General features: G+C 37.9%; 1 protein-coding gene across 1 annotated transcript in view; it reads left to right on the top strand.

Annotated features, from left to right (window-relative positions):
• The first annotated feature begins 11,494 nt into the window (after positions 1–11,494).
• Positions 11,495–18,926, top strand: part of LOC140145850 (arsenite methyltransferase-like) — a 34,556-nt gene continuing 27,124 nt past the window's right edge. Inside the window, exon 1 of the mRNA XM_072167538.1 lies at positions 11,495–11,898. Coding sequence (XP_072023639.1) covers positions 11,732–11,898 — 167 coding nt within the window. The 5' untranslated portion in view covers positions 11,495–11,731. The remainder of the gene's footprint in view (positions 11,899–18,926) is intronic.

The following is an 18,926-nucleotide window of genomic DNA, read 5'->3' as shown; positions in this document are numbered from 1 at the left end:
GGGGCTGAAGAAGAAACAATTTTGACGCCCCTTAACAGCCCGAAAAGGTTGACCCAATTTTTTTCACGGTCGGTCGTTTGAAAAAGTGAAGAGCAAAAAAAAAAAAAAAAAGGATTTTAGGATTTTAGCTGGCGCCCTAAAAGCAACCTTTTTTCAAAAATTGTTATGCTTTTTCAATTTTTTGCGCCCTTTTTTATTTGCTAATTCGTTTTGCCGCCCCTTCGTTTTTGCCGCCCCTGTTTTTGCCGCCCCTTCTTCTTCCGCCGCCCCTTCATTTTTGCCGCCCCCACTTTGACCCCGGGGGCTGGCGCCCCAAAGCCCCCCCAAAAAAGCCGCCCTTCGTTTTGCCGCCCCCACTTTGACCCCGGAGGGCGCGCCCCAAAGCCCCCCCCAAAATACGCGCATGAAACCGGCTGAGCCCCCGGCTAAGCCCGCGAATGTTTAGTGCTTTTTAATAGATCTAAACTAATATTGAAAGAATAGGCCCACATCATGTCATTTTTTGTTCATTACTTTCGACTGGGATTCTACATCATTGGGTCTTACATGAGCCTATGTTATTGGCAAAATAAACATTTAATTTATTATTGGAAAATAAAATTGAGCGCTTGTTTTTGGGCGTATGAGCGAGGGTGGGTGGGGGTTAGGGGCACGCCTCCCGGGGTAAAAGAAGCGGGCGGGCAGCAAAAAAGAAGGGGCGGCATAAGAAGAAGGTTCGGCAAAAACGATTAAAGAAAAAAAGGTTGCCAAAAATATGAAAAAAAGATATTTTGCTTTTAAGTGTCGATATAACGCCTATAATCTTCTTTTTTTTTTTGCTCTTTACTTTTTCAAACCATCAAAAGAAATATTGGGTCGCCCTTTTCGGGTTGTTGATGAAGGGGGCGGTAAAATTAACCTTTTATGCGAGCCCCATAGGAGTAGCCACAGTAAGTGTGCTTCTTGTGCCACTGATGGGTTGCAAAAACAGCAAAACTATAGAAAGTCATCCAAAAATCTTCAGGCACTTCCTGGACGGGTTCCCGGATCCCGTGCAACCGCTTCAAAGACACCCCTCCCCCCAGAACTACCGGTAGCCTTTCGTAGCTACCCGCAGAGGCCCGTTCATTAATTTGCTCGTTCGGATGATCGTCAGACTAAATCATCAAAATTTAGATTTTGGCACCGTCCTTTGTCAGCTTTTATAGCCTGCTATATAGTCAGATAGTGGTTAAGACAAAATACCGGTAGCCATTTTTAGGGGAGACCGGGGCAAAGTGGACCAATTTTTTTTTGTCCCGTCCAAACAGGATTACGAAGCAAGGCAAGGCAAAACTTAAGGTTTATAATCTTACCTTAGGACTACAACTAACAAATGACATTAATGAAGTTGATCAAAAATGCAGCTTTAAATGGTGTGAACTTGAAAAAGGTCGTTCCGCTTTGCTCCAGGTTCATTGGGCCGGGGTAAAGTGAAACGTGGAGGGGGCATGGCATTACAGAAATGCATCCCCTTCAGGTGTGTCTTCATTGTCAACACCACTTAGGACCTACCTCTTGGTATATCAGTATACTATGGCCGGATACATTTTTATTGCATAGTTCTGAGTGGGGTCTCCGGTGTTCCACTTTGCCCCATCCACGTTGGACTACTGTCTACTTTGCCCCCGGTCCACTTTGCCCCGACCAGGTGAGATTTTTCTCGACATGCATCACTATCTTGTACGCGTATACGCTAGTATGCTATTCCTGTTACCATGCATAGAGAATAGGCTTAAGCCCATCTATCATTAATATGGCTATCGAAGTAATTCAGCAAAAGCACAGTGCTTTGGCAGATAAAAATATTTCTGTAAATTATCGGGTTAAATATATTAAAAACAGATCTCGACATTTTCTGTAAAAATGCACATACCTGACTCACTCGATTGCCCCCTATCACAAACAATGCTGGATCCATGCCGTTTTATAAACATGAGCTTGGAGATTGAGGGCAGCATAATAAAGAAGTTAATGGGGGTGTATTTCGTTTTGCCCCGTGGTCCACTTTGCCCCGGTCTCCCCTACATGAATCTGTAATTAACATACTGACAGTATTATTGGCTACATGTATTTGAATGGGGCTTCAACTTTGTCAATTTGTCAATACTGTTGATGACTATTATCATAAGCAATTTATAAACAATTTTAATTTTTTTACACTTTCGCTGGTATCACTAGTCACTGAATGGGTCTTTAGCTTCCCTTTATGCCGTTATAACGCCAGCATGTGTGCCTCACAGGACACTTAAGGGTTTCGACAGTATTTTTTGTGGGACATGAGAGCACATCACTCGGACATATCGAATTGCATTCTAAATACGCAGAATGTCTTTCTGATATCAAGTAATTTTCATTTTTTGAAATTCACGATATAATACAAATTTTATGACAAATTTTTACAATTTTAAATTTTATAAACCTAATGATATATTCTTTAAGTGTATGTAGCTGGGAGGAAAAGCCGACGATCAATTGAAAATTTTGACCTTTCATATTAAAGATATGGATTTTGTTCCCAAAAAGACCTAATGTTTTTTGGTGTTTTTGGGGAAAAAATCCATATCTTGAATACGAAAGGGCAAAGTTTTCAATTGATCGTCGGCTTTTCATCCCACCTATGCACATACACTTCAAGTAGGCCTATAAATCATCAGATTTTTACAATCGCAAATTTCCAATTTGCGAGTGTTCTGTTTTTGGTCAGTTCTTCTTTCTTTCTTTCTTCTGTCAAACTTTTAACGAGCCATCGTAGCCATATGCTTTAAGCCAATGTGACCATATTTGGTCACAAGGACCATTGGGTGGGGGACAAATGTTACATGACCAACTCGGGGTCAAAGGTCATCCAAAGGTCATTATGGCCAAAATGTGATTTTCACTAGAAATGCTTCTTCTTCCACAAATTACATAACACAATGTCGTCACTTGCATACCTGCATCGCCTTTAGCCAGTTTCTAAAAGTTGTACAAAGAATTGGGGTCAAAGGTCATTAAGGGGGTAAAATCTTACAATTGCATTATCTCAACATCCGTAAGGGGTATGGGGCTCAAACTCAGTGACAACAAATCTCATGACCAGGGGAACATTTTACAGGGGTCAGGTCAAAGATCATGCAGAGGTCAAATTTAAGAAATGCATTTTCTGTACATCTGTAATGGGTACGGGACTCAAACTCTGTGACAACAAACTTAATGACCAGGGGAATATTTTGGAACACTTTGCAGGGGTCGGGTCAAAGGTTATCTTGGGTCAAATCTTACAATTTCCTTTTCTGGACATCTGTAAGGGATATGGGGCTCAAACTCAGTGACAACAAATCTCATGACCAGGGGAACATTTTGTAGGGGTCAGGTCAAAGGTCAAATTTTAGAAATGCATTTTTGGGACATCTGTAAGGGGTACGAGACTCAAACTCGGTGACAACAAACTTTAGACCAGGGAGAATATGTTTGCAGGGTCAGGTCAAAGGTTATCTGGGGTCAAATCTTATACCGTAATTTCATTGTCTGTAAGGGGTATGGGGGCTTAATTTCGGTGACAACAAACCTCGTGACCCGGGAAACATTAAGGTCAAAGGTCAGGTCAAATGGCCATTAAAGGATTACATGCCTTGCGATTGTCTGCGCTCTGTGAGCGCAAATTATCTCTAGTTTAAGTTTACTTCGATTACTGTTAAATATTAAAATATCAATTTTTAATGATTTGCCATAAACTTGTGTGTATTAGGCCTACATTGCGAATTTCGAAAAATCAAAATATTATTATTTGATATCAGAATGACATTCTTCGTATTCAGAATGCAATTCGATATGTCTGATGTGCTAAATGTCCCACAATAAATAATGTCCTAACGTTCATACCCCATCCCTTAAAGGCCCATTCAGTGATTTGCTCATCCGGACGATCGTAAAAATCATCAAAATTCAGATTTTGGTACCTTTGTTATTGTCATAGTGTGATAACATAGCCTGCGAGTGGTTCAGCCGAAAGCTGTGTATTTAAGACAAAATAAGACAGTTTACACGAATCTGTAATTTAGATACTGACAGTATCTAAATTAGCTACATGTCAATGGGGGCTTCAACTTCGTCAGTACTGCTGTTTTCTTCGTTTTTTGCCAAATTTGTCATTTCAAAAATACCAAATGACAATTTGAATGACTTATCCTTCACTTTTAAACAATTTATAAACAATTTTAATTTTTTACACTTGCGCTGGGATCACTGAATGGGTCTTTAACTTTACCAATACGTTTGTATATTCTGTAAGTTGTAACCATGGTACAAACCACAATGTTTTATTTCTGGCTTTGAGAAGTATGAATCATTTGCGAATTCATTGCTCATGCACAAATCGTGCTTTTTGGTTTATAATAAGGGACCATTCACAAACACTTGTAATTTTCAGGGGCCCCCTTTTTGGCCATAAAGAATGAACGTCAACCCCATAGAAAATAGTGTAAACTCATTAGGGCGATATTTTTAACCCCCCCCCCTTCAATGGATAAAAAATTCAGGGCCCTTTTTTGCATCGGGCCCCCGTAGCCCCGTTACAAGTTGTGAACGGTCCTTCATTCATTCGATTCATTCATTCATTTAACAATTCAACAATTCATTCGCTAGTCATTGCATTCATTCATTCATTCAATTAATGTTTATACTGGGGGTTAAACCCGGGGGGTCAAAGAATTTTCAGACCAAAAATAGGGTGGTTATAATTTTTTACACGCAAGCCACCAAAAAAGCTTATTTCAAAACAAAAATTTCAGGGGCTGTGCAATAATTATGAGCCGTGGGGAGGAGGGGGTAAAGATTTTTTGGCAGGCCAAAGGGGGGCAATCATTTTTGGCAGGTCAAAGGCGGGGGGTCAAGCGATTTTGGGCAGGTCGAAAGGAGGGGGGGCAGGCGATTTGGGGCACAAACATTTTGGGCACCATTAAAACGCCATAAAAAGGTGTACGAAAAGGTTAGCATTCAAATATTCAAAATTTCATGCTCGCTACGCGACGCTCGCACCAGGGCATATGTCTCCTATCCCTGCTCGCACTATATGATAAAACAATTTGTTTTTAAATTCGGGTTTCCCAAAACATTTCTTTGCAAAGATTTTTGGCACATCAAAAAGGGGGGGCAAAGGTTTTTGGCACGTCAGAAGGGGTGGGGCAAAGAATTCATGGCATGGCCAAAGGGGGGGGGGGAGTAAGCGATTTTTGGCAGACCATTAAGGGATCTGGAATGAGCGTTTTGAGCGTTTCGACAGTATTTTTTATGGGACATGAGAGCACCTCAGACGTATCGAATTGCATTCTGAATACGAAGCATGTCTTTCTGATATCAAATAATTTTCATTTTTGAAAATCACGATATAATACAAATTTTATGACAAATTATAAAAATTTGATATTTTTCAAATTTTTGATATATAACAGTCCTCGAAGTAAATATTATAAATCTGATGATTTATACTTAAAGTGTATGTAGCTGGGAGGAAAAGCCGACGATCAATTGAAAATTTTGACCTTTCATATTCAAGATATGGATTTTTTTTCCCCAAAGAGACCTAATTTTTTTTGGTGTTTTGGGAAAAAAATCCATATCTTCAATACGAAAGGTCAAAATTTTCAATTGATAGTCGGCTTTTTATCCCACCTACATACGCTTTAAGTATAAATCATCAGATTTATAAAGTTTACTTCAAGTACTGTTAAATATCAAAAATATCAATTTTTAATGATTTGCCATAAAATGTGTATTACATTGCGAATTTCAAAAATCAAAATTATTTGATATCAGAAGGCCATTCTTCGTATTCAGAATGCAATTCGATATGTCTGATGTGCTCTAATGTCCCACAATAAATACTGTCCAAACGTTCATACCCCAGCCCTTAAGGGGCTACTACACCCCTCGATAAATTTGTGTCTATTTTTGCATTTTTCTCAAAACTAATAACACACTGGTAACAAAAGTTATGTGTATTATAGGGGCAAGGAATCCAATTACTACTCTGGAATTTTAGTGACCCATAGACAAGCGGTTTGTTATTTATGATAAGAAATAAGGTACCGCTAGATTGTACCTCATTTCCTATCATATTATACTGAACCGCTTGTCTTGAGTCACTGAAATTTCAGTGTACTAATTGGATCCCTTGCCCCAATAATATACATAACTTTTGTTACCAGTGTGTTATTATTTTTTGAGATATATGCAAAAATAGTCACAAATTTACCACAGGGGTGCAGTACCCCTTAATGAGAATTCAACACCCCGGGGGACGGGGGTATAGACTATGCCATAGTCGATTTTTGATAAATAAAAGCATGCTATTAATGTTAATCATGATGAAAGCATTCAGTTGAACACGAAATTATACTGATATTTATTACATCAAAATACTAGTATAAAATTGTTATGAAAAAGTTTATATAATTATATTAGTGACAGTAAAAGTAAAGTGTAGGCCTACGTAGGCTTATATTATTGAATGCAACATATCATGTCATAATTGTATTGGCACTTCAATACTGAACAATTCTGATTTTAGAATCTGCCAGTTTATTAATCGCGAAATTCCAGGTTAATAATCGGAAGCTAACAAACAGAGGGAGTAGGGTGACTGAAAAGATCAGATGTGAAAATCTATCAATTGTACCATAGACTATTATAGTACACACATTAATTAAATCAGCTTAAAATACAGTATGCACAATGGGCAAGTGGACTACGGGTAGTCTACCCGGACACATAATTATTGCACAGCCCCAAAATGTGCATACAGTCTAATGAACTTATAGGCCTAAAATGCTCAATTTTGCGGGCTACCCTTGGTAGAATTTTAAATCTAATAATTAGGCCTATAATTACTGTTTCTTTTTAAAAGTAAGAAGAATGACACTATGGTGGAATCTAGCCTCATATAAATACATAATATTATACAGTAGCTTACAGTATTATTTAAAAGTTTTCAATTGTTTATACTATAGGGCTACGGGGGCACTTCAATTTGAGCTAATTTGAAATGGAAGCTAATGGATATAGGTGTAGTCTGGGTGTAGGGCTGGCACTTTCGCACTAAGGGGCATTCGGTGAGAGCAAAATGTAAAAAATATGGGGTCAATGGTGAGAGCATGATTTTTGGCATTCGGTGAGAGCAAAATGTAAAAAATATGGGGTCATTGGGTGAGAACATGACCTTTTTTTTAATGGAATCTTTGGGTGAGAATCGAAACAGCGCCACAGAAACCTCGAAAATCGAATTTCTAGTTCTGAATGGCTTCAAATTTCTTTGGTTTTTTTTCCACAAAATCAGTGATAAATGACAGTTGCTGTTCAAATGGAACTTGTAAGCGGGTCTTTGGGTGACAGATCAAATGGAAAAATAGGGGTCTTTGGGTTTCAGGCGCAAGCGCCCTAAAAGTACCATTTTTTCAAAACATTTTTATGCTTTATCAATTTTTTACGCCCTTTTTATTTACTAATTCTTTTTGCCGACCCCTTCGTTTTTGCCGCCCCTGCTTTTGCCGCCTCTGCTTTTGCCGCCCCTTCTTCTTCCGCCGCCCCTTCATTTTGGCCGCCCCTGCTTTTACCACGGGGAGCTGGCGCCCCCAAAACCACCCCCCCAAAAAAAAATATGCGCATACAGCCCTACATACGCGTCACCTCCAAAGCATATGGAAAAGTAGTCTCTTTTGCTCAAATAAAAAGGGTCCCACAGTTAAGCAATGGGAGAAAATTGTTTCTTTCACTTTCAACTTCAATTATTATAAAGGGAAAGTCTTTTATTTTTTGGCTCACTCTTAATTGTCTCATGTATATATTAAACTTTACTTTCCCCGATTTTCAAGGAAAACTGATGAAAGACCTTGTCGTACAGGAGCACTAAACACCGCAATGTATTCCCAAAATCTCACTAGATTTACGGCGAAATACACTGACATGCACCCCGTGTCATTAAAGCAGCGTGCTATAGACGGCCCTCACTTGATAATAGAAAGTCCGATTGACTTGGCTCAAACGGTATTTCCTAGAAATACTTTGCCAGATTCTACTCTCTAAAAAGGAATCTGATTGGTTACAAAATGTTGTCGTACCGTAGGAAAAACCATGCCCTCTTCCGTACAGCCCTGCTTAGTGTGTTGTGTGGTAATGTATGCATTGTGCATTGACCTTGAGGGGGCGCAACACTAAATCACTACGCATTTTATGTAAGAACGAAATTCGGCTAATATAGTCCATAGTGAATATGAGATTGTAGCGACCATATCTACCGACATGTTCACTTTAAATCACTCAAAATCAGCTCATATGAATTCGACAAGTGTCTTCAATGATAAGATGCAGAAAAAACCGGACATTTAATCTCAAAAGCAATTCTCTGTGGCGGATGAAGACAACTTCCGATTTTGAAATGTGAGTGGTGAATTTAGTATATTTTTAGGCCATATTTTTTGCACCGCGAAATAGCGAAAAAAGTCAACGGTCATCGATATATGCCGACAAAAGTTTTGGAATCTACAGAAAAAGAGCTTTAATTTGATACCAAATTTATTTTGCCAAGTATTGCAGGGACGCCAGGAATGGCGCTCGAAGTAGGCCGAAATCACACGTTATCCTATGGGACGCTTATTTAGTGTTGCGCCCCCTTGTAACGGCCGTCATTATGAACGCGTTCCTTTTACATTCTTCGCGCAAAATAAGAGACGCGCTTCACAAAATGTGTTCTATTTCCATCATGATGATAAACAAAGATTACAAAAAGTCATCCTCATGAAAAATTATTGGAAAAAACACTTTATTGGCCGAGTAGGCGCCTTCAAAGTCTAGAAATGTGTCCAAAAATCCTCAAAAAGGCTCATAAATGGATTTTAAGGTTAACGCGGCTGTGTACTCAAGACGTTGCTTCTTTCGCAAAATTGAGTTTTTTTGATATTTGTTACTTTGTTATGTTTTTTATAAATACAAGGAAAGAAAATCCAGATTTATAAACTCCAACTGCGCTATTTTATGGATTTTATTTCACTATTTCATTCGTGTTTGCAATTTTAAAAGAGAGAAAATCTTTGTTGTATCAGCGAGGTACACGCGCGCAACAACGCATCGCGCTGCGTATCGCGCAATTTGTTAACGCACAGATACGCTACGCATACGCGACGCTTATCTGCATGCGTGGCGCATCCTTTGGAAACACTAATTTCAAGTGGTGAAATGGCTCCGTTTTAGCTGATAAAATGTGGGTTTTTCAAGTTCTCTCCCTCGATTTGAATATCAAGTTATGAATGGATTTCGCTCAAACTTCTCAACGGGCTGTGGATTTACCCGATGTTCACGTAATATAAGGTAGAAAAACGAAAACTCCCGCATTCTCCTGTGAGATTCGATGAAAGGGCAAAATGTGACCACTTTAAACTTCAACGGCCATTATTTCAATGTTCATTTTCTCGGTAAAATGACGATTTAGGTACACGATAACTCAATAAATACAGCATCTATAGGTAAGCAAATATGATCATCGTGAAAAGCATGATCGACTCAAGAAACGGTTTTCTCATTTTTTTATATTTTGGTCTATTTCCGATTTTAGGCATCATTGTATGCAAATAGGCGTTTGTGAATTTTAAAAAGTTCATTTTGATGCCTTATATGGTCAATATCTCAAAAACTAAGGCCAATATCAAAAAATAAAAAACCGTTTTTGGAATGGAGCCTCAAGATTGAGCTAAAAACAAAATAAAATATTTTGGAAAGAGTGTTTTTTGTTATGATGTACCTAACAAATATTGCCAAAAACTCACTTTTTGTGATTTTCTTCATAATTGTTGTTTTTACCCCAAATCTGTATTTATATTAAGATTTATTGATGTCTTGCCTTTATAAAAATGTATACTTTTATATGTCTTGCGCGAATAATTACAAAGTTATTGCACTTTTACTACATGCATGTCTGAGAGTACACAGCCGCCTTAATAGACATTGCTAATCTGCATGAAGCCGTTTTGCTGAATATTCAGTAGGCCTACGCTAAAAGATCGCAATTGTTACCACTGGAACGGGGGGGGGGTATTTATACTTGAGACTCGGTAATAAATGATTTCCAAAAGAAAATGGCAACACTGATAATCTAGAAAAGAAATTAATCTTGGTTCAAAGACGTGCTCAAATTGTCGTCTGTCACTAATTTTGTGAGTTTTGTATAAACTTTCGCATATTGGAGGAAAAGTCGAAATATTCGATTTTCGGCATTTCGGCACTGATCTTTAAAATATCATTTCTCGTGAACGGAATGTCGCAGAGACATGAAATCTTCGGTGTTGAGCTTCAAATTTTCTCCAGTTTACTTAATGAGTAATAAATGTGGATTTTGAAAACTTTTAAATCCTTATAAGGGGCGCAACACTAAATCACTACGCATTTTATGTAAGAACGAAATTCGGCTAATATAGTCCATAGTGAATATGAGATTGTAGCGACCATATCTACCGACATGTTCACTTTAAATCACTCAAAATCAGCTCATATGAATTCGACAAGTGTCTTCAATGATAAGATGCAGAAAAAACCGGACATTTAATCTCAAAAGCAATTCTCTGTGGCGGATGAAGACAACTTCCGATTTTGAAATGTGAGTGGTGAATTTAGTATATTTTTAGGCCATATTTTTTGCACCGCGAAATAGCGAAAAAAGTCAACGGTCATCGATATATGTCGACAAAAGTTTTGGAATCTACAGAAACAGAGCTTTAATTTGATACCAAATTTATTTTGCCAAGTATTGCAGGGACGCCAGGAATGGCGCACGAAGTAGGCCGAAATCACACGTTATCCTATGGGACGCTTATTTAGTGTTGCGCCCCCTTGAATGCCTCTGTACACACAGCGTGCACACACTGGAGTCGAGTATAATTTATTTAAAGAGACTTTCATAGGAAAACTTTTCCATATGTGGAAGCTGTTGGAGTGCCCCCCGGGAAAAAATATTGCTTCCAAGAGACAAGCTTTCTGCCCATTTCCGTAAATGGAGATTTGATTTGTAATTTTTGCTGTATCTATTTCAGTCTCTTATTTCATAAAGTTTTGATGGCTGCATGATCAATGCTAGTAGGCCTATGAGGTATGCTATGATTTTTCAACATTTGTTGCTGGATTGTATCGTTACTCGTTAATAGTGTTCAATTTGTGCAATTTTTTTGATTTTGGTGATCTTTTGTGATTTTTTTTTATGATTGCTTTGTAATTCTTTTTTGTGTGATATCTTGTAAAAATAAAAAACACAGAAACATAAAAAAAAAAATATTGCTTCCAGGACATGCACCCAAATGTTGGTGTCTGGCGCCACGCACATCCATTTGTACGGTGATACCCAATTATATTCTATCAAAGTATTTTTATTTATACTTTGATTCTATGATTGCGTGTGAGCAAGTGGAGCAAACAGAAAACACGGGTCATCAACTCAGGGTCATTGTAAATCCGTGCATGCATGTGATAAACACGGGGACAAACAGCTGCATTGAAACGTTTAAAGTACACTTCAGAATCAAGTGACTTTGCAATTCTTGCATGTTATTTGGTTTCTAGAAACTTCGCGCTTTTGCTTCATTATATTATCGTAGTCATATATAAGAGGCCCATTTTAATAAAAAGATACATTTTAAGCTTACTTACATTATATTTTTAGCGATCATCATTCAGACGTGACAGGCAAAGAAAAATGGCAGCTCCAGAAGTAGCTCGTGAGGATGTGCAAGAGTACTATGGCAAAACTCTGAATTGCACCAAAGATTTAAAAACCAATGTTTGTACTATTGCTGGCAGACCAAAGATGATCAAGAGCGTGAGGCAGGCGTTGGCGGCTGTACATGACGATGTAAAGGCTTCGTAAGTCATAAAAATTTAATAATTGTACATTTTTAAGGGGGTACTACCCCGGGGGGGGGCACTCACATTTTTTTTGGGTAGGGGTGTGCCACCGCCAGTTTTGAACTCGAGGTCTAGGGAACTGATCGCCCGTCAAATAGGGAGGGTCTAGGGAACTGATTGGCCAGTCAAAAAAGGGGGGTCTTGGGAACTGATCAGCCGCCAATGGGGGTCTCGAGAACTGATCCAGGGTAATTTTCAACTTTTTTTGTTGCATTTTTGCCACAGATTTTCGAAAAAATCGATTTTGATTCTTGTCAAAAATTGTGCATGATCGAATTAAGTATAGGCCTATTGGGATGAAAAATAAATTAAAATGTATCTCAACATCTGGACCTGGATCATTCCAAGCAGAATGTCTGCATCACACTTGAATCCAGATTAGGGACCGATCGTTATTTACGGCAGGGTGGGGGATGGGCGTTTTGGAAAAAAATATCAACAAAAATCCGCGTCCCCCCTTGTTTTCCCAATTTCTCCATTTAAAACTTCACAATCCCCCTCCTGGTTCAACTAAAATTTTAGGTTCCCCATCTCAAGATTTAAAAAAATTGTGTTCCCCTAAATTTTCCCATTACCCCCCCGCCATAAATAACGATCGCTCCCTTAGTAGGGAGCCTACAGGGATCTATTCTATACGATGATTTTTATTTTTGGGTGGATCATCTAGAAAGGATAAAATTTAGAAAATATTCCAGGTATGACTTGCAGGCCTACTTACCAGAACACGATCATGTCAGAACTAATATTTTGTTCTGGGTCTGATTATTCGGACTAACTTGTAGGCCTACTATAACATCCAGATCATAAGAAAATGACAAATAGCCTAAATTCCCTGTACTGGCCTACTTTCTCACCTACTTAATAATTATTACAAGCAAACCTGAGATTGCCGCAAAGAAAAACATTTAATAGTTTTATGTGAATGGATCGAGCCATAAATGTCAAGTGTGCAGAATTCGGCAGTCTTTCCACCAGGCTGATAGATCGAAAATCACTTCTAAATTCACTATTCGGGCCAGCCAATGAAGTGTACATATTTGAGGTACTATAGTCATAATATTTACTTCCAGTTTTATTCCCAATGATGGTCTCAATTCATCAAAATGTTCATGTCACCATCAGCGAAAAAGTCCGATGATTTTCGCTCAAGTTTCAAGTGATGTTTACATTTTGAAAACAATCACAAAACTGGCCCAGTGTTGCCTACAAAGGAGCCCAAAATTCACCTTATGATGGAAAATCCCCATTGAAGGAAGCTTTTGGGCTTGCAAAAGTAGCTTTTGGGCCGAGATTTTGGGCTTGTAAACGTAGCGCGGAAAACATGCCAATCTATTGTCAATGAGAGCGGAGATGATGAATTCTGTGAGTCTAGCGAACGGCTAGAAAAAATATTGAGTCCTCAGAGCGGCAATCAATGAATTCAGGGGGTCTAGGGAACGGCCAGCGGCTCTGAAAAAGGGGGTCGTCGCCGCGGCACATACCCGTATAGCTGGCAAATGTGAGTGCCCCCCCCGGGGGTACTACACTCCTGGCCAATTTTGTGCCTATTTTGCATTTTTCTCAAAAATTATAGCGATAAGGGAATATTCATATCCTCATTAAGGTGGCTGTGTACTCTCAGACATGCATGTAGTAAAAGTGCAATAACTTTGTAATTATTCGCACAAAACATATTTAAAAGTATACATTTTATGAAGGCAAGACATCAATAAATCTTAATATAAATACAGATTTGGGGTAAAAACAACAATTTTGAAGAAAATCACAAAAAGTGAGTTTTTGGCAATATTTGTTAGGTACATCATAACAAAAAACACTCTTTCCAAAATATTTTATTTTGTTTTTAGCTCAATCTTGAGGCTCCATTCCAAAAACGGTTTTTATTTTTTTGATATTGGCCTTATTTTTTGAGATATTGACCATATAAGGCATCAAAATGAACTTTTAAAATTCAAAACGCCTATTTGCACAAAATGATGCCCAAAATCGGAAATAGACCAAAATATAAAAAAATGAGAAAACCGTTTCTTGAGTCGATCATGCTTTTTACGATGATCATATTTGCTTACCTATAGATGCTGTATTTATTGAGTTATCGGTACCTAAATCGTCATTTTACCGAGAAAATGAACATTGAAATAATGGCCGTTGAAGTTTAAAGTGGTCACATTTTGCACTTTCATCGAATCTCACAGGAGAATGCGACACGTTTTCGTTTTTGAAACTTATATTACGTGAACATCGGGTAAATCCACAGCCCCTTGAGAAGTTTGAGCGAAATCCATTCATAACTTGATATTTAAATCGGGGAAAGAACTTGAAAAAACCCACATTTTATCAGCTAAAAACGGAGCCATTTGACCACTAGGTTTTTGTGAAATCAGTGCTTCCGTGGTGTTTCCATAAGATGCGCCAGCGCATGCAGATAAGCGTCGCGTATCCGTCGCGTATTTGTGCGTTAACAAATTGCGCGATACGCAACGCGATGAGTTGTTGCGCGCGTGTACCTTGCTGGTACAACAAAGATTTTCTTTCCTTTTCAATTTCAAACAAGAGTGGAATAGTGAAATAAAATCCTTAAAATATTGCAGTTGGAGTTTACATCTGGATTTTCATTCCTTGTATTTATAAAAAACATAACAAGGTACAAACATATCATAAAAACTCAATTTTGAGAAAGAAACAATGGCTAGAGTACACAGCCGCGTTAATATACGCGAAGCCTGTATAAGGTCATGTGTCATGGTGGGGGCACATTTGCGTTACAAGCACTGAGTTTGATAATTTGTCCTCCTTTTCACTAAAATTGTTATGTCTAAAACTATTCACTCGGTCGGACATCCGGGAACATTGTCCCCTTTGTCCCCTTTGCACTAGCGCGCGCATAGCAACCAGCTCGAGAAAGGGAACTGCACATGCGTACACTGGTTTTACAAGGTTATTTCCCCTTTGTGACGTCAGCCCGACCAAGAGAATATATCTCACACCAACAAAACTATACATTTTTGGAAAGCTTATGTTCCAAGGAATCCAACTATGCAAAAATGAAGTTGGTATACAGGGTGCGTAAGAAAATATATCTACATGTATAGGGTGATATCATGAAAAAAATTAAATTTAACTAGTAAATTTGTAATTTATTGCATTTACTACTGATATGGAATACATCAAATGTAATCTAATTTTGTGGCAGGCAACACTATGAGCTTGAATATAATTGATACTTTTGCTATATGTGACATGATCAAGGGGAATGAGTCACATGTCGACCCTGGTCGAAAATGAGTTTTACACATGTTTCTAAAGCGGACATTTAGGGCTTTCAGAAACAGAAAACCCCATGTAAATATGATTTTTCTTTGCAAAGTTACATCAATTTATCAATCGCTGAAAACAATAAAAAACAAAAGAATTTCAGCACTTTCTTTGCCACTATCTCAAAATCAATAATAGCGACATCCGACTCATTCCCCTTGATCGTGTCACATATTATGAATGACCAAAGGGGTGATACAGGGTGTGAAAATATATACGTAACTTCTCGCACAAAATGTTGATTACATTTTTGAAAATATTTTCTTTAGAGTGTATCCTACATTTATTTTAACTGCATATATATTTGGATTCCTGGGGTAAAAAGCTTTCCAAAAATGTATACATTTCCTATCTTAGGGTGTATAATTCTCAAGATACAACAATTGAAAGCCAAAATGCATGTTGTGACTGAAAATCTTGACATTTGTGTGTAAGTGAATAGGAAAAATTGAGGTTCTTGTGACTTGCGGCTCTCAGTGAATACTTGTAAACACAATTAGATCAAATTAATAGCTGAATAAGAATAATGAATGATCAAGCTTTCATTTGAGGTATGATTTGCAAACTTGTATAGCACACTATTTGGCAATGATATAATTCAAAATTCAAAAAGATGCCATGTCTCCCATAGAGAATGCACATACTCCTCCACCGCTTATCCTCCACCGCTTATCCACCAGGTTTATCTTCGTTAACATTTTGGTATTTTTCACTAATTAAACAAATTGGCATTCCAAATTGAGAAACATATTTGAAAATTAGAATAATCAGGCTGTATAATGAGCCCAAACTTGATGCAATTGGACCAAGAATAGCCCTGTGACGACAAGTTAAATCAGAAAGAGGAGAGAAAAATGTAACGTCATACCAGGTATTTTGGGGTCCCACCATAAGACACACGACCATAAATCCAATCAAAAGAAATTGATTGCCTGACCGCGCACTATAATTGCGAGGTCAAAAATAACTCACAATGTCAATGACTCCGGACGCGCAACAATGACTTCTGCGCGCGTGTGCCTTTATAAGCTACGCGTTATGGCAACGCACATGCCTACGCGATGCCATCACGCTTCTGTGATTGGTAGCTCTTGTTGTCGGCGCGAATGTTATATTCGCCTGGTTGATTTTTTTGTAGGGTATAGGTTACAACAATGATTAAAACTGGTTATATTTAACAGCGTTTTTATGGCATAAAATAACATAATGCCATTTTGATTTGTTCAAAATATTAGATACGACGGTAATGAATGACAATAATAACTTTGCACCATCTATTTTGAGATCATTTTGTGAAATTGTCAGGTTTTGTTTTGGGCCTCGGTATTTTTCCTTGGGAGCTACCGCTCCCTCGGATAAATACCTCAGCCCAAAACAAAACCCTCCGATTTCACACAATGACCTCAAAATAGATGGTGCGCAGTTATTATTGTCTAATAATAACGCCTGTCAACATAGATAATATTTCTATGCAGAGAACAGAAAACATTTACGTCATACGGTAACCTAAACTTAAACAATCAAGCTATGCCATGCGAAGTGAACATGGCCAAACGCTGCAAATAACAATTCTTTAGCCCTAAGGAACCAACGTCCTAACAATCAGAGGATTCGAATTATCTGAATTCTGAGCTTCAAACATCTCCCATCTACCCAAATTACTGGACGGACTGTGACACGGATCAGAAATAACCCAAGCTATCACAATTATCATCAAGCAGGTCCCATAGGGCATACATGTAGGCCATAACGCCATGCATTGGACATGTTGGACACAATCCAAATCCACTAAAATTTCCAGTGCAGTAGTTGTAGTCCTTGCCCCTAATCTTACTTATCACCAATGCGTTATAATTTTTGAGAAAAATGCAAAAATAGGCACAAAATTGGGCAGGGGTGTAGTACCCCCTTAAGCTTTTATAAGTTATCAAAAACGTGTCAAAATTTATGTTTAACTTTAAACATATCTACTCAGACTTCTCACAGAGCCAACAATACACATTCATAAGCTCATGAATATGCATGATCCAATCATATTTTATTATTTCTGAAAACGTGAACGCAATTCGAGGTCATTAATATCTCACAATTGACTCGGACGCGCAACAATGACTTCAGCGTCTGACGTGAAAGCAATCAAAACATAGGGTGATCTGATCGGGGCCCCGAACATGGATAAAAAATTGGAATTTGCAAAATGGCGACTACCTTCAAAAAATAAATAAAAAGCAGCCCCTATCACAGCACGTAAACCAATAAATATGCACACACATTCTAAACAAAACAGGGTCCTGTTTTGAATGAATATATTGAATAAATATTTTATAAACAATTTTTCCTAATATGTTTGTCCCTGTGTTTCGTTAATCGAGTGAGCTCCCGGACTGAGCTCATGAATTTCTTTCGCCTAAAAAGTCCAGTTAACAACACCTATTAAATGATTGCACACATTTCCTTCTATGCCTTGTGTGTGCTGTTATCGGAAAATCAATACCTAGCTCTGTGGAACAGGCGATCAAGCAGTGAATTCGGTAATTGGGAGAATCCATTATTTTCTACGGGGGTGTTTCAGTGTGTGTGTGTCATAATAATTCTTATTGTTGACGTGTGTTTTTAGTTTTTGCAAGATTTAACTCTCAAACATACAATTTTAATACTTCATACTCATAGGGAACAAAACAAAATATTATAAACATGACTATTGACTAGCTTTGTTTCTTGCGCGACCAGCGCTTGACAAAACATGGACTCATCAAGCTTCACCCTTGCATAGAAGTCCCATAGCCCTATCAATGAACTGTGCAAAATATAAAAGTTTGCCCACATGGGATATTTAACTTTAGAAAACAATCAATAACAAAAGCAAAATGGGCTGGGCAGCCATTTTGTCAATTTTTGAGGAGTCGCTACGCAAAAACCGTAAGGAATTGGAATTTTTCGATTGAAATCTGTTGGTTTGACATAAATCCCCACCTTTTCACAGAGCGATAATTGTGGGAATAAAGCCAAAGAAGGCACGAGATGTATTGTTTTTGTTTATTTTTAATGTTCATTTATGCAAATATTAAAAATCCAGGGTCATAATTGCTATATTTTTCTTCTTTACAATATTTTTTAAATGGCTGAAATCACAAAAATAACTCTTTTGCCAGGACTTTTAAGGTAAATATATGTGATTTTCACCGTTGAGGGCGCTATTATGTGCCAATTTTGACCTTCAAAGGCCTGTACTTCCTAAACTACACAACCAAATTGTCTGATTTTTGCATTTTGCTCTGAGGGTCTAGATTGTAAAACTGAATATAGCATAATTGTACATCTTTGGGAAAATAGTTTTATTTATTTGATGACAAAAAATTATTTTGTGCATAACTTTTTTATGTGTGACCGTACAAAAATGCTATATTCACCTTCATTACGAGCAGAATATGTTCTATCTAATAGTCGGGTTTGCACAGAAGTTACTAGGAGACAAATTATATGGAATTCAAAATGCCCAAAAGTTTTCCAACTGCTGCAGAATCTGTTAAATTTTCACCATACATTTGTGTATGTAGGCAGGGGTACACACAATAGCTAGTATTGTGGCCACCCTACTAGATGCATCAAACTTTTAGCATGAAGTTATCTCGAAGCCTCAAAGGGACTATGTATTTTGATTAGGGGAGATT

Source organism: Amphiura filiformis, chromosome 2, assembly GCF_039555335.1.
Source record: "Amphiura filiformis chromosome 2, Afil_fr2py, whole genome shotgun sequence".
In the NCBI taxonomy this organism is placed as follows: Eukaryota; Metazoa; Echinodermata; class Ophiuroidea; order Amphilepidida; family Amphiuridae; genus Amphiura; species Amphiura filiformis.
This window is presented reverse-complemented; position numbering and strand designations above follow the sequence as displayed.